This window comes from Pleurodeles waltl, chromosome 2_2, assembly GCF_031143425.1.
Source record: "Pleurodeles waltl isolate 20211129_DDA chromosome 2_2, aPleWal1.hap1.20221129, whole genome shotgun sequence".
Lineage (NCBI taxonomy): Eukaryota > Metazoa > Chordata > Amphibia > Caudata > Salamandridae > Pleurodeles > Pleurodeles waltl.
In genome coordinates, this window is record NC_090439.1 from 590,973,011 (window position 1) to 590,987,941 (window position 14,931).

Genomic DNA, 14,931 nt, shown 5'->3' on the forward strand with positions numbered 1-14,931 from the left:
CCACGGGAGTTGCAGCTGTGTTTTTGCCAAGGACTAAGACCATGGATGGCGGATGGCGGTGGTGGTGGCGGGGGGAAGGGGAGGGAGGAGGGGTTAGGAATACGTGTCAGGAGGGGTGCACGGGCCTGACTGACCTGATTTTGGTGCTTGTGTTCAGACATCAGGAGCAGTGTGATAGTATGGCTTTGTGGTATTCGGTGCAAAGACCCGCAGATTTGTGGGTACGATTGCCCAGGACTGTTTGACCTGAGTGACCCCCTGTGAACCGGTGTATTGTATTGTTTACAACCCAAAACTAGTCATGATAGTGGGTAAAGCTGATACGTTCTTTGTCTGCCGGCCTGTAGTCAGGTCAATAAATATATGAAACACCTAATATCTGTGCATCTAGTCTTATGCGGAGAGGATTCCCAGTGTTGTGGCTTACGCAGGGTGTATTCTTAAGTCGCGCAGTATTGGGAGTAAATTGCACCACGTTACTAAACCTGATTCCGTGTGCTCCAAGTGCCTTGCTGTTGTCTGCTTTGGTGTTCAGCCCCCTGGGGAGCTAGGGGGCTGGGGAGAATAGGGGTTGGGGAGAATGGGGGTTAGGGCGTACAGCGGAGCAGTACAGCAGCGTGAGAGCATGTGGGTCACGGGGATAGCAGAAGCACTAAAAAGAACCATTAAGAAACTCTAACGAATGCTAAGAGACGCTATATAAGTGTAACAAAGTACCAAGGAGACAAAAGGCCAGCTGGTTAGCTGTAAACAAGGAGTGGAAAAGCCGACTTAGCCTTTGAACGTGGGCAAGTAACGCAGTGTGTGGAGGCAGCTGTAATGTCAAATTAGAGAAGGAGGTAAACTCTTCCTATTTACGCAGTCTTATCGGCTCCTAGGCAGTATAAATATGTAATGCCATCGAGTAAAGCACGGGCACATGGGGGTGTGGTCTGAAGACGGGATCAAAAGACATCATTGGAAAAAAGGGTCAACCTAGTGAGTGTCAATCCACAGGAGATATTTCAATTAGCTCCGAAGAAGGAAATATGACCCCCATTTTGTAACGCAAGGATGTTTCAATAGGCATCAGGGAAGAAACCGGTGCGACACCTTTGGGTGAATCAATTAAATAATTTGTGGAGAAGGATCCCCATTTTATGCTACAATTGAAAAGGAGGGGGTGGAAGAGGAAAGTAGGGATGCCCCCGGATTGGATAACTCCCCTCCTGTTGCTTTGCAGTCTTCATTAGATATAGATATCACTACAACTCTGGCAGTATCTCTATTAGAGGAAATGCTTCTAATGCAGAAAACTCTACAGGCTATTTTAGAAGCACTGATGGTGAATAATGGGCTAGGTAAGCCTCATAAAAAACAATTACAGGGGATTATGGAAGAGCTAAAACAAATTAACAGCTGTATGCAGGCCCTAGTGCACCCAGTCCCAGAGAAAAGGGACCAGGAGGTGGGTGTGTCTGTAGGAAATAGTGAAGGAGGCATTATAAAAACATCAAATCTACCATCGGTATATGTTTCAAACCAACCTATGCTGGTGACAAAAATGGGGAGGTGTTGGGGAGCAAGGGCCTATATACCCTAGTCTAATACATTAAGAGGAAAACAGAGGAACGCAAAAAAGAAAAAGCCCATGAAAAGAACGGGGAGGATAGATCAGCTTAGGATCTCAAGAGTAGCCCCACTGCAGAGGCATGAAATGGGCATCTGCAAGAAAGGGAGTGTGACCCAAAGGGGCCCTAGAGCATTAGACATAGGAGACATGCTGTTAGTAAAGGAGAATAGGTAGCCCGAGTGGCTGTTATGGAGGAATGTAAGGATGTTGCTGGTACTAAAGAAAAGGTAATTAGTGCAAAAAAAGGAGAAAGTAAGTATAGAACTGGGGAAGGGTGATCCATCATCGTTGGGTAGTGGTCATGGAAACATGAGGAATGTAGATGAACATATTGGAAGGAAGAGTCTGTGGGTATATCTAGAACCCTGGGGAAGGGAGACAGGTAGGAAGTGCCGGAAAAAGCTTAAACCCTTGAATCGCCCAGGCCTACTAGAAGTTATGGGTAAACGTCCTAGTCTGTGGGCGATTGATTCAGGGCATATAGGGAGGTGACAAAAACCCTTTTTTCTCATGATGCATCAGACAAATGGTACTGAAGGTGGAGAAGGAACGAGACAAGGTCAGTATAAGATTGGTACAGATGAGGGCATTAGAGAACGTAGCGAGAAACCATAGAGCAATGACCTGTCATACAGGACTGCTCCCAGATCAAGTACAATATAGCTTAGTAGGCCCAAAATCGAAGAACATGTTAAAAAAATACAGGGTGAAAAGGTTAAAGCCTTGCAGTGATGTAAAATCACGGAGGAGGTTGCCTGGCTATTAGTAGGGTTGGTTCTCGAGGAACGTCATTGAGACATGAAATCTGCGGGGCAGTAAAACGTAATGTCAGTTTGGTTATATTCTGTTAATAATCTGGAAATTGAGAGCTGCACTGCGAATGTGAGTTTAGTAGTACGTCTGCACGAAGATTATTGAATGCATATGTGTCTAACCGTGTATTTTTTAATCCTTTCATTATCACTGCTGCAGTTGGTCGACCATCGGGTTGGGCGAAGGCTTTTTGGCTAACATCTATTCTGCATGACCACAGGCATGTGCAGCAGGGCTTCGCTGCCCAAGGCACATTGGGCACAGGGTTAGCACCCAACTGATGGATGTGTCATATGATCAAAAATCTCAGGAATTCAAAACAAGGTCCAAGTAAAGTTATGGCTAGATTAGGTTATGACATCTTATCACGTTTAACAAACCTTAGATAGCCTACTAAAAAACAATGTTAAAGTACAGTTATGGTTACAGATTAAAGCCCCCCACCCTCCAAAATACTGAAATTCGCAAGCTGTGGTCATCTCCGCAATAAACAACGTGCAGAAAAACACTGTAAACCATTTACCTTAATTTTACCTTTGCGCATTGGTTCTTCACCTTTAAACTTCTGGGCACCCCTAATGGATTACTAATGAACACAAGGGACGCCCACGTAACCAATTTCTATGATATGAATCTCACGAAAAAACATGAAACTACAGAAACAAGCATACATTAAACAAATACATAAAATATTAAATATTTTGTTTAATACACAGATAGAAATATACAAAAACCGAAATGTTAAATTTCATTTGTATTTAGTTCTAAACCACAGAGATCTGAGAGGCTGTAGCATGTTGCTTTTCTTTTTTTGCCTAAAAGGTATTTGCTCTCTTGCATGCGTTGAGATCACCAGTTGTCCATACTACTGTTTGCTGTATTTAAGCTGCTTCCATGAATCAAGTTAAGGATACCATCTTAATTTTTAGCTTCGAATTTCAAATTCATACACATTGACAGAACGTTTTTAAATTTTCAATGTATCTTTTTTTATGCATATATAGTTTATTAATCGTCTAATATTTCAATTTTTAAAAACAGAACCCCTAATTAGGTGTTGAGGACTGCAGGTTAAGAGCCACTGCTTGTGTGTTCCTGTGTGCATACACACACACATGTACAATTATAAGAGACGCTTCACTCTGTGCTGAGGCACTGTTCTCTGTTACTTATTGTTTATTGTTTGAGGAAAATTAATAAAAATATAGTAATAAATCTTTGCTTTAAAGAGGGTACCCCACTGCAGTACAAGGTGCCACTGAAAAAGGCTCTGTTAGTGTAGCATCATTTATACCTGGATTCCATTCCTCAACAAAGTTGCGGCATACTCACAAGGTTGACCACCACAAAAAGGTGACAGAAATCTATCAAGATACCTCTGTCACAGACACATCGCCAGATGTATTAACAAAAACGGTGCAATAACATAACATAAAAACAATGAATGCAACTAGTATGGTTAAAAAGTCACAGTTCAGGGGCTGCACCGGCCGTTAAGTGTGAATACATTGTAAACGCAGTTCCAAGGACAGCATTACACTATATGGATGCCCAAGTGTATTAAGATTTCAGCCTTACAGCCCAATAGCTGAGGGCTATATTGGTTGCTAAAGCCCCTGAACCAGAGTTATAGGCCTGAGCCACAGGAGAGGGCCTACAACAAGAGAGAGGGCCTTTAACAACCGGTATAGCCTGAGGTAGAAGTGATACAAGACTATAACACTCCACCCACTAAGGGTAGAACTGTTCTAAGTTAAAAAGGAAGAAACATGAAGACAAACATTAGGATGTTTGAGCAGAAGGCTTATACCAGCCATTATAAGCCCGGAGCTACTCCACTGTCTTTATGTTCTATTGTGGTTTAGAGCAGTCATTTTTGCTCAGATGAACAAGTTACTTATCTTTGGTAACAAATTATTTGGTAGAGTCATAATCTAATTGCAGATTCCTTACCTTAGAATTTTCCCTAGGCATCACACTGGCTCCGGAGATTTTTCTTTCAACAGTACCCTTGAGTGCCGTCAGGTGGTGTCTGTCGACTCCGTATGCATCTTTGGCGTCGTGGTCACCGTGATGTTGTAGCGGACGTATATAGGAGCCACACTGGCACGCTGATGTCAGTTGTTCATGACCTTTCCATGCCAGTAGAGCAGAGCCAAGAAGAACACTGAGACTGGGGCGCCAGAACTATGGCTCTAAAAAGGGAGACCCTGTCCCTAGAAAGCAGTTTGCAGAGCGGGGAGGACGGGTGGGTCAGTGAGAAATCTGCAATAAGAATACACCTTTACCAGATAATTCATTACCAAAGGTAAGTAACTTGTTCATCTGATAGAGACTTCTAGTTGCAGATTCCTTACCTTAGAATAGATACCCAAGCAATACCATCCATCCTCGGCTGTGGGCTGCAAACCAAGATCAGATTAATAAGTCCTGCAGGACCGAAAAGCCGAAGTAGCCGTCTATGGAGACCTGACTGTCCAGGCATTAACGTTTTGTGAATGTTAAGCAGTGATGCCCACGTTGCTGCCTGGCAGATGTCCAGGACCGGAACTCTGTGTGCTAACGCTGTGGTAGCAGCAGTTGCTCTGGTGGAATGAGCATGCAAACACTCAGGGGATTGCTTCTTTGCCAAGGTGTAGCACATCTTGATGCAGAGGACAAAGCATCGAGAGATAGTCTGCTTCTGCACCGCCCGACAGTTCTTCGCACCCCATAACCAAACAAAGAGTTGATCGTCCACCCGGAAATCTTTGGTATGATTGAGGTAGAATGCCAATGCTCTTTTTGGATCTACATGGTGGAGTCTCTGCTCTTCATAAGAAGGATGTGGAGGTATGTAAAAAGTAGGCAAAGTGATGGATTGGCCTACATGAAAGGGCGTGACCATTTTGGGGAGGAAGGAGGCCCTGATACGATGCACCACTTTTTTAGTATGGACAGATAGAAATGGTGGCTTTGAAGAAAGAGCTTGTAGCTCACTCACTCTGCAAGCAGAGGTAATGGTAATAAGGAAAGCAGTTTTCAGTGTGAGGAGCCGCAAAGGACAATTATGTAGTGGCTCAAAAGGAGCAAACATAAGGTATGTAAGTATCTGGTTCAACTCCCACTGTGGCATTATAAACGGGGTAGGTTGAAACATATAGGTAAGTTCTTTAAGAAACCTCCCAACAATGGGAGATTTGAACAAAGATGGTTGATCTGGCAGTCTGAGGAAGGCAGAGAGGTAGCCTTTAAGGGTGCTCACAGCAGAGCCTTGCTGGGCAAGACAGAGGATGAACAGTAGAACCTCAGACAGAGGCGCAGAAAGGGTATCAACAGTCTTGTTGGTGCACCATGCCACAAATTTGTTCCAACAAAAGGTGTACACCGATTTGGTGCAAGGACGCCTGGCTACCAAGATAACATTGCAGACTTGGGCGGAAGGATGAAAGCTGTCAACTACCGCCGCTCAATCTCCATGTAAGAAGGCAGAGACTGGACAGGTTCAGGTGGAGAACCGTCCCATGCTGCTGTTACAGAAGATCCGTCTGAAGGGGTAGTCTGATTGGAGGATCAATGACCATGCTCAGAAGCTCGGAATAACAAACTCATCGTTCCCAGTCCGGAGCCACAAGGATTACTTTGGCCCGGTCGTTCTTCATCTTCTTCAGAAGTCTGGGTAGAAGTGGTATTGGCAGAAGGTGTTTAGGAGACCTGAGTTCCACTTGAGACCAAAAGCATCGTAGAGCGAGTGCCGCTTGGAAACTCCAGGGTGCAAAACAGCTGACATTGTGCCATCCCTGCGTAGGCAAACAGATCTAACCAAGACTCTCCCCACTTCTAAAAGAGACCTTGCATCACCTCCGGATGGAGATGCCATTCATGATCAACCATGCATCAACAGATGAGTTTGTCTGCTCTGGTGTTCAGAGAGGCCGCCAGGGATATGCCCTGATGTTCCAGCCATGTCCAGAGGCGTAGAGCATCCTGACAAAGGGTCCACAACCCCACTCTGCCCTGGTTGTTGTAGTACCACAATGCGAGTGTTTTTTTTGTCTGTGAACACCTGCCCCTCTTTCCCTTGGAGAGAGGGAAGGAATGCTTTCAATACAAGCCTTATCATCCTGAGCTCCAGAAGATTGATAAGGAGCCCAGACTCCACCACAGACCAGTGTCCTATTATCTCTGCCTCCCCCGTGTGGCCACCCCATCCCAGAAGTGACGCATTTGTCGCTACTGAGAGATTTGGTTGGGAATGGGAGAGGGATCTGCCTCTAACTTAATTGAGATACGTAAGCCACCACTGCAGATCTTGTGCAGTTCCCTCCGAGATCTGGAACATGCTGGACAGATTCCCCTGATGCTGCGCCCACTGGAACTTCAGGTCCTACTGCAGGACCCACATACGCCATCTGGAATGTGTCACCAGCAGGATACAGGAAGCCATGAAGCTTAGCAGACTAGAGGCCAAACATCGGAATCATAGCCTGAATATCCTGGACTCGCTTTTCGGGAGGATAGGCCAGAAACTGCATTGTGTCCAGAACAGATTTGATGAAAGGGAGTGTCTGAGATGGAGTCCGGTGGGACTTCTGCATGTTTATAGTGAACCCAGCGAGTGCAGAAGGTTTGTCGTAGTCTGGAGGTGGGAGACGACTGCCTGGGGTGAGCTCGCCTTCAACTGCCAGTCATCGAAGGAGAAGACAAACTCTTAGCCTGCGCAGATGAGCTGCGACCATCGCCATCAGTTCTGGGAACACCCGAGGGGCACTGGTAAGGCCAAAGGGAAGCACAGTGAACTTAAAGTGCTCGGGACCTCACAAACTGTAACTAACATCTGTGGGCAAGCAGGACAGGAATGTGGAAGTAGGTGTCCTTCAGGTAAAATGCTACCAACCAGTCTCCAGGGCAGATAGGAATTGAGTTAGAGTGAGCATTTTGAACTTCTCCTTTCTGAGGAAGAGACTGAGGGACAGGAGGTCTAGGACAGGGCGAAGGCCCTTGTCCTTTTTGGGCACCAGAAAATAGTGGGAATAACAACCATGACCTACTTCTGGTACAGGGTCCCCCTCTTGGGCAAGGGAGCCATAACTTCCTCTCGGAGAAGTGCCAAGTGATCCTCCGTCATCCGGTCATAAGACGATGGCATGGCCGGCGGGGTAGTGTTGAAGGGGAGGGATAGCACCTTTGGACTATTTGTAAAACCCACCTGTCCGTCGTGATGGATTCCCAGTGGGGCAGGTGATGGCTGTAGGAAAGTACCATCTTCCTTGGCAGGTTACCCCATTTTTACCTGTATGTCAGTATGTTTTTGCCTGTCTCACTGGGATCCTGCTGGTCAGGACCCCAGTGCTCATAGTCTATAGCCTAATGTGTGTGTCTGTATAGTGCTTGACTGTGTCACTGAGGCTCTGCTAATCAGAACCTCAGTGCTTATGCTCTCTCTGCCTTTAAATTTGTCACTGTAGGCTAGTGACTTCATTTACCAATTTCAATTGGCACACTGGGCCCCCCTTATAAGTCCCTAGTATATGGTACCTAGCTACCCATGGCATTGGGGTTCCAGGAGATCCATATTGGCTGCAGCATTTCTTTTGCCACCCATAGGGAGCTCAGGCAAACATTTACACAGGCCTGCCATTGCAGCCTGTGTGAAATAATGCACACGTTATTTCACAGCCATTTTCACTACACTTAAGTAACTTATAAGTCACTTATATGTCTAACATTCACTTGCTGAAGGTTAGGTGCAAAGTTACTAAGTGTGAGGGCAGCCTTGCACTAGCAAAGGTGCCCCCACATAGTTCAGGGCCATTTCCCGGGACTTTGTGAGTGCGGGGACGCCATTACACACGTGCACTACATATAAGTTAAAACCTATATGTAGCTTCACAATGGTAACTCCGAATATGGCCATGTAACATGTCTAAGATCATGGAATTGTCCCCCCATTCCAAATCTGGTATTGGGGAGCCAATTCCATGCATCCTGGGGGCTCCACCATGGACCCCCAGTACTGCCAAACCAGCTGTCTGAGGCTTGCACTGCAGCTACAGCTGCTGCCACCTCACAGACAGGGTTCTGCCCTCCTGGGGTCTGATCAGCTCCATCCCACGAAGGCAGAACAAAGCATTTCCTCTGAGAGCAGGGTGTTACACCCTCTCCTTTTGGAAATAAGTGTTAGAGGCTGGGGAAAGGTAGCCTCCCCCATCCTCTGGAAATGCTTTGAAGGGTACAGATGGTGCCCACCTTGCATAAGCCAGTCTACACCGGTTCAGGGACCTCTTCTCCCCTGCTCTGGTGGGAAACTGGACAAAGGAAAGGGGAGTGACCACTCCCCTGTCCATCATCACCCCAGGGGTGGTGCCCAGAGCTCCTCCAGTGTGTCCCAGACTTCAGCCATCTTGCTTTGCAAGGCGTGGGGGCACTCTGGAGGGCTCTGAGTGGCCAGTGCCAGCAGGTGACGTCGGAGACCCCTCCTGATAGCTCCATACATGATAAGATAGCCAATCCCCCACTCAGCGCTATTTACGGTCTCTCCCGTGGGTTCTATTAAGATTCTGCTTGCATGTTTCCTTCAGGAATCCTCTGCAACAACTTCAGACTCTTATGACCTCGGATCAACTGCAGCCTGCTCCAAGAAACACTGTAAAGGCAACAAAGTGTCTACAAGAGACACTTTTCTTCAGCAACCTCAGCTCCAAGTCAGCAACTGCAACAGTTTCCACAGTGTGTATGCTCTGGGGACTCCCTGTCTTTATCCTGCACCAGAAGAACTGAAGAAATCTCCTGTGGAGGGACAGAGTCACTCCCCTGCTCCAAGCAGGCACCTTCCAAGGCAAAGTGCTCCTAAGGATACAGAGGTTGGACCCCCATCGACATAGACTGTCCTGAGGTCCTGCTGACGCAATTTGGAGGAGGTAAGACCTTGCCTTCCCTGAGAGCGACGGTACCCCTGTGTACTGCATCTTCTTCACCCCCTGAGGCCTCTGTGCAATATTTGCAAAATTCCTTCGTGCACAGCCTGGCCCAGGTCCCCAGCACTCCATCCTGCGACGCTCAACTTGCCGAGTTGTTCTCTGGCAGCGTGGGACCTTTCTTTGTTGTGCTGCACCAACTGCGTTTTGCACCTCTTTTGTCCCCGTGTCCTGGGACTCCCATGGGTGCTGTCTAGCATCCTGAGGTCTCTGTAAAGTGCTGAGAGCCCCCTCTTCCTCTGCACACAGAGTTGAGGCCCCCAGGTCCCTCCTGGGTCCAGCCAGCGCCATTTTGACGCAAAACACACTTTTGTCGTAACCAAGGCTTGCTGGCGACTTCCAACACGAAATCACGACTACATCCATCTTCACATCGTGGGACATCCTTTGCTTCACACACAAACCCGCTGGCATCTTCCTAGGGTGCATTCCTGCAGTCTTCGACTAACTGGGGACTCTTCTTTTGCAACCTCTTCTGGGTTGGCAGGGGCTCCTGTCCTTCCTGGAACATCTTTCGACTTCTGGACTTGGTCCCCTTCTTTTGCAGGTCTTCAGGTCCAGGAATCCAGCAGTTGTTGCTTGCAGACTTAGTTGGTTACTGCATAATGCCAATCACGAGGTGTAGTGTGTCCTAAGGAAACTTGCAGAACTTTACTCCTGTTTTTCTGGGCTCTGGGGTGGGGTAATTTACTTATCTTTACTGTATTCTTACTCTCCCAGCAATTCTGCACACAGTACACTTGTGTAGGGGGGAATTCGTGATTCGCATTCCACTTTCTTAGTATATGGTTTGTGTCGCCCCTAGACCTATTTTCTCCCATTGAAATCTATAGCATTTCCTATTGTTTGCATTGTTCTATGACTATTTACTTGTCTAGTGTTGGTGTCTACTGTATATATTGTGTATAATATTCACCTCCAGAAGGAGTATCGTCTCCAAGATATTTTTGGTACTGTGTCACCCAAATAAATACCTTTATTTTTAGTAACACGGAGTATTGTCTTTACTTGTGTATAAGTACTGTGTAACTATAAGTGGTATTACATGAGCTTTGCATGTCTCCTAGTTCAGCCTGAGCCGCTCTGCTATAGCTACCTCTATCAGCCTAAGCTGCTAGAACACTACTACATTTCACTAATAAGGGATAACTGGACCTGACATAAGGTGTAAGTACCAAAGGTACCCACTACAAACCAGGCCAGCCTCATACAATGGCGAATCTTGCCTCCAACTGGTCAGACAGAGCGATGGACTAGGAAGGCTTGGAGGCTGAAGCAGAGGCAGAAGTGAACTTGGTGGACCGCTGGCTCCCAGATCCAAGGGCACGTTGGATCCTGTGTCCTCAGCCATGCAGAGGCTGGGCAGCATGCGCAGCGCAGTGGCTGGTGGGATAGGAAAGTGGTTGGATGCCCATTCTGTAGCCAGGAAAGGGGTGAAAAGTGGGCTGAATAGGAAGAGGAGCAGCTGCGATGCCATGGGACCGAGCCATGGCCTGGGACTCCTTATAGCGCTCAAGTGATGAGTCCGCTTTGTCTGCAAAGAGACGGGTGACATCGAAGGACGTCCATGAGTGTTTGTTAAACATCCCCTGAAAAGCCAGAAGGTCTCAACCAGGCATGCTGCTGTAGGGCCACCGTAGTCACAACCGATCTACAGGTGAATTGGGCATGTCCAGCTCACAAGGTATTGTGAACTTTGCTGCATCTGTCCTCTCAGCAACAGCTTGAGAAAGAAACGTCCCGGCCTCCGCCGAAACCTGTGGAAAGCACCTGTGCAACCGAATCCCATGAGGTATGGCAATAGCAGCCCAAAAGGCACATGGTGTTCTCAGACTGCAATGCCAGAATGGAGGAAGAGAACATTTTCTTCCCAATTTGATCCAGTCTCTGATTTCCACTCCGAGGATGCGGAACGAAATGCGCCGGATGATGAAGAAGCTTGGATAACAAGGCTCTCAGTCATGGGCTGTTGGGACAGGAATTTAGGGTCGTTCTGCGCAGGCCGATGGTGGCAGGCGATTGTCCTATTTACAGGACACCCTGTGCTGGGCCTGGAACGGGTACGCAGTAGGACATCAGTGAGGGCTCTGTTAAATGGTAAAAGGGGACCCGAGGTGGAAGCCCCTGGCTGAAGCACCTCAGTCAGGAGGTTCGTCCTGACTGCCACAGAAGGTAGCTCAAGGCCGAGGACTTCAGCCGGCCTTCTCACCACAATAGGGTATGACGCTACCTCCTCCGTAGCCAAGGTAGGGGGAGATAGCATGCCATCGTCAGGAGAGGTATCAAGACTGTTACCTTCGCCCAATTTCTGTGCCCAGTCCTCTTCAGTCTCTTCCAGGTGGAATTCTAAAGGATCCCTCAACCCTTTCACACTTTTCCCGTACCTCTACCAATAAGAATAAGGGTCAGGATCCAACCTGGGGAATGTAGGCCCCATCGAAGACAAAACCAGCGTTGAGCGACACCGGTCCACGTCAGAGTCAGGTATAAGTATGGGATCGATGTTGATCGAGGGCCCGACCAACATCAGAAGCATCAATGTCTTTGCCGGCGCAACCATTGTCGGCACAGATCCAATAACAGATCCTGAGTGGCCCTCCGGAACCGGGGCTGTAGCACCAGGCGTGGAACCTGAGGGGGCCCTTTCCAATCCTACTGGGCCTGAAGGCATAGCAGGAGGGTCAGTGTGCCCAAAAATGAGGCGTACGGCCTCATAAAACTCCCCGAGATGGGCAGGGGCGGCTCTGGCTGCCAGAAACTCGGGGAGGCGTGGAGCCGATCCAGAGGTAGTCTCCGAGGACGGAGGCCTAGAGCATCAACGCTCTTCCTGCGTAGCATCGCCTGAGTGACGGGGTGAAGTCAAAGAATGTTTGTTCTTCTTTGACTTCTTCTTCTTGTGACCCAAATGTCCCAAGGACTTAGAATGGTATGAAGAAGAGTGGTGATGGCTCCGTGAGCAGTCTCATGACCTTTCTCTCGAATGAGACCGGGAGCGATGCAGAGCCGAGTGCTGGGCAGCCATGAGCTTTAGGGACTGCTCCCTCAAAGCCTTCGGGTTCATGGCCTGGCACTCAAGGCATGACCTTGGGTCGTGGTCGTGCTCCAGGCACCACAAGCACACAAGGTGCAGATCCGTCACCGACATACATGTGGTGACAGGAGCCAAAGGGTTTGAAACTGCTCTTACGTGGCATACTCGATGCACCAATAAAGTGTCAAAAACTCGAAAAAATGGTCAAAGTCAGTTACAAAACGACTAAGGGTAGCTCTACTCAAGATCTCTCTGTAGGCTGGCATGGAAAGAAAAGAACTGACATCAGCACGTCGGGGTGGCGCCTATATATGACCGCAACATCATCATGGTGACCACTACGCCAATGACGCACACGGAGTCAACTGATGCCACTTAACGGCACACAAGGGTACAGGTCAAGAAAAGTCTCCAGATCCAGTCTGACACCTGAGGGGAAATTCTAAGGTAAGGAATCTACAACTAGAAGTCTCTATCAGATATTAGATCGCCACTGACCAAATTTCACAGACCTACTTTAGTTATGAAAACATTCATAAGAAAAGTTTCAAAATGTCACACACAAGACACAATGCACAACACAATTCATACGAAATTACTCATACCAATGGAACTGCAACGCTTGTCCAGGATAGGAGTGTAACCACTATCTCCACGACCATGTAGTGAATTCCTTCTCCTCCATTATTTCCAGAGACAACCAGCTGAAGTAAGGGGCCAAGCCAATGTCTCGCATATGGCTGGAAAACCTCGGATAGCAAAATAGTTAAATTTCTTTATTTTTGTTTCACATAGGTCCATCTTTGTACAACATAATAAGCACCAAATACAAATATATTTATTTATACATTTTTATAACGCACACTCAGCCTGAGGACACCAAAACACTGTGCAGCAAAGAATGGTGATGCATTGCTGTAGGAAAGTAGCCTCTTTCTAGCATGGTTACCCCCACTTTTGGCCTGTTTGTGAATGTGTGTCAGTGTGTTTTGCCTGTCTCACTGGGATCCTGCTAGCCAGGACCCCAGTGCTCATAGTTTGTGGCCTAATGTGTATGCCTGTGTAGTGCCTAACTGTGTCACTGAGGCTCTGCTAACCAGAACCTCAATGCTTATGCTCTCTCTGCTTTTAAATTTGTCACTGTAGGCCAGTGACTTCATTTACCAATTTCAATTGGCACACTGGACCCCCCTTATAAGTCCCTAGTATATGGTACCTAGGTACCCATGGCATTGGGGTTCCAGGAGATCCATATGGGCTGCAGCATTTCTTTTGCAACCCATAGGGAGCTCAGACAACCCTTACACAGGACTGCCACTGCAGCCTGAGTGAAATAGCGTCCACGTTATTTCACAGCCATTTTACACTGCACTTAAGTAACTTATAAGTCACCTATATGTCTAACCCTCACTTGCTGAAGGTTAGGTGAAAAGTTACTAAGTGTGAGGGCACCCTTGCACTAGCAAAGGTGCCCCCACATAGTTCAGGGCAATTTCCCCAGACTTGGTGAGTGTGGGGACGCCATTACACGCGTGCATTACATTTAGGTCAACACCTATATGTAGCTTCACAATGGTAACTCCGAATATGGCCATGTAAGATCATGGAATTGTCCCCCCCATGCCAAATCTGGTATTGGGGTGTCAATCCCATGCATCCCCGGGGCTCCAGCATGGACCCCGGGTACTGCCAAACCAGTTCTCTGGGGTTTTCACTGCAGCTACCGCTGCTGCCAACCCACAGACAGGCTTCTGCCCTCCCGGGGTCTGGGCAGCCCAGTCCCAGGAAGGCAGAACAAAGGATTTCCTCTGAGAGAGGGGGGTTACACCTTCTCCCTTTGGAAATAGGTGTTAAGGGCTGGGGAGGAGTAGCCTCTCCTGGCCTCTGGGAATGCTTTGAAGGGCACAGATGGTGCCCTCCTTGCATAAGCCAGTCTACACCGGTTCAGGGATCCCCCCATCCCCTGCTCTGGCGCGAAACTGGACAAAGGAAAGGGGACTGACCACTGCCCTGTCCATCACCACCCCAGGGGTGGTGCCCAGAGCTCCTCCAGTGTGTCTCAGACCTCTGCCATCTTGAATACAGAGGTGTGAGGGCACAATGGAGACCACTGAGTGGCCAGTGCCAGCAGGTGAGGTCAGAGACCCCTCCTGATAGGTGCTTACCTGACTAGGTGGCCAATCCTCCTCTGAGGGCTATTTAGGGTCTCTCCTGTGGGCTTCTCGTCAGATAACGAATGCAAGAGCTCACCAGAGTTCCTCTGCATCTTCCTCTTCGACTTCTGCCAAGGATCGACCGCTGACTACTCCAGGACGCCTGCAAAACTACAACAAAGTAGCAAGAAGACTACCAGCGACATTGTATCGCCTAATCCTGCCAGCTTTCTCGACTGTTTCCTGGTGGTGCATGCTCTGGGGGCTGTCTGCCTTCACCCTGCACTGGAAGCCAAGAAGAAATCTCCAGTGGGTCGACGGAATCTTCCCTCTGCTAACGCAGGCACCAAACTTCTGCTTCACCAG

The 14,931-nt window shown here is 48.0% G+C and overlaps 1 protein-coding gene across 2 annotated transcripts in view; it reads right to left on the bottom strand.

Annotated features, from left to right (window-relative positions):
• Positions 1-14,931, bottom strand: part of PRKDC (protein kinase, DNA-activated, catalytic subunit) — a 2,139,921-nt gene that overhangs the window by 1,053,191 nt on the left and 1,071,799 nt on the right. For both annotated transcript variants that reach the window (XM_069220133.1, XM_069220131.1), the window contains exon 49: positions 13,018-13,161. In XM_069220133.1, coding sequence (XP_069076234.1) covers positions 13,018-13,161 — 144 coding nt within the window. The remainder of the gene's footprint in view (positions 1-13,017; positions 13,162-14,931) is intronic.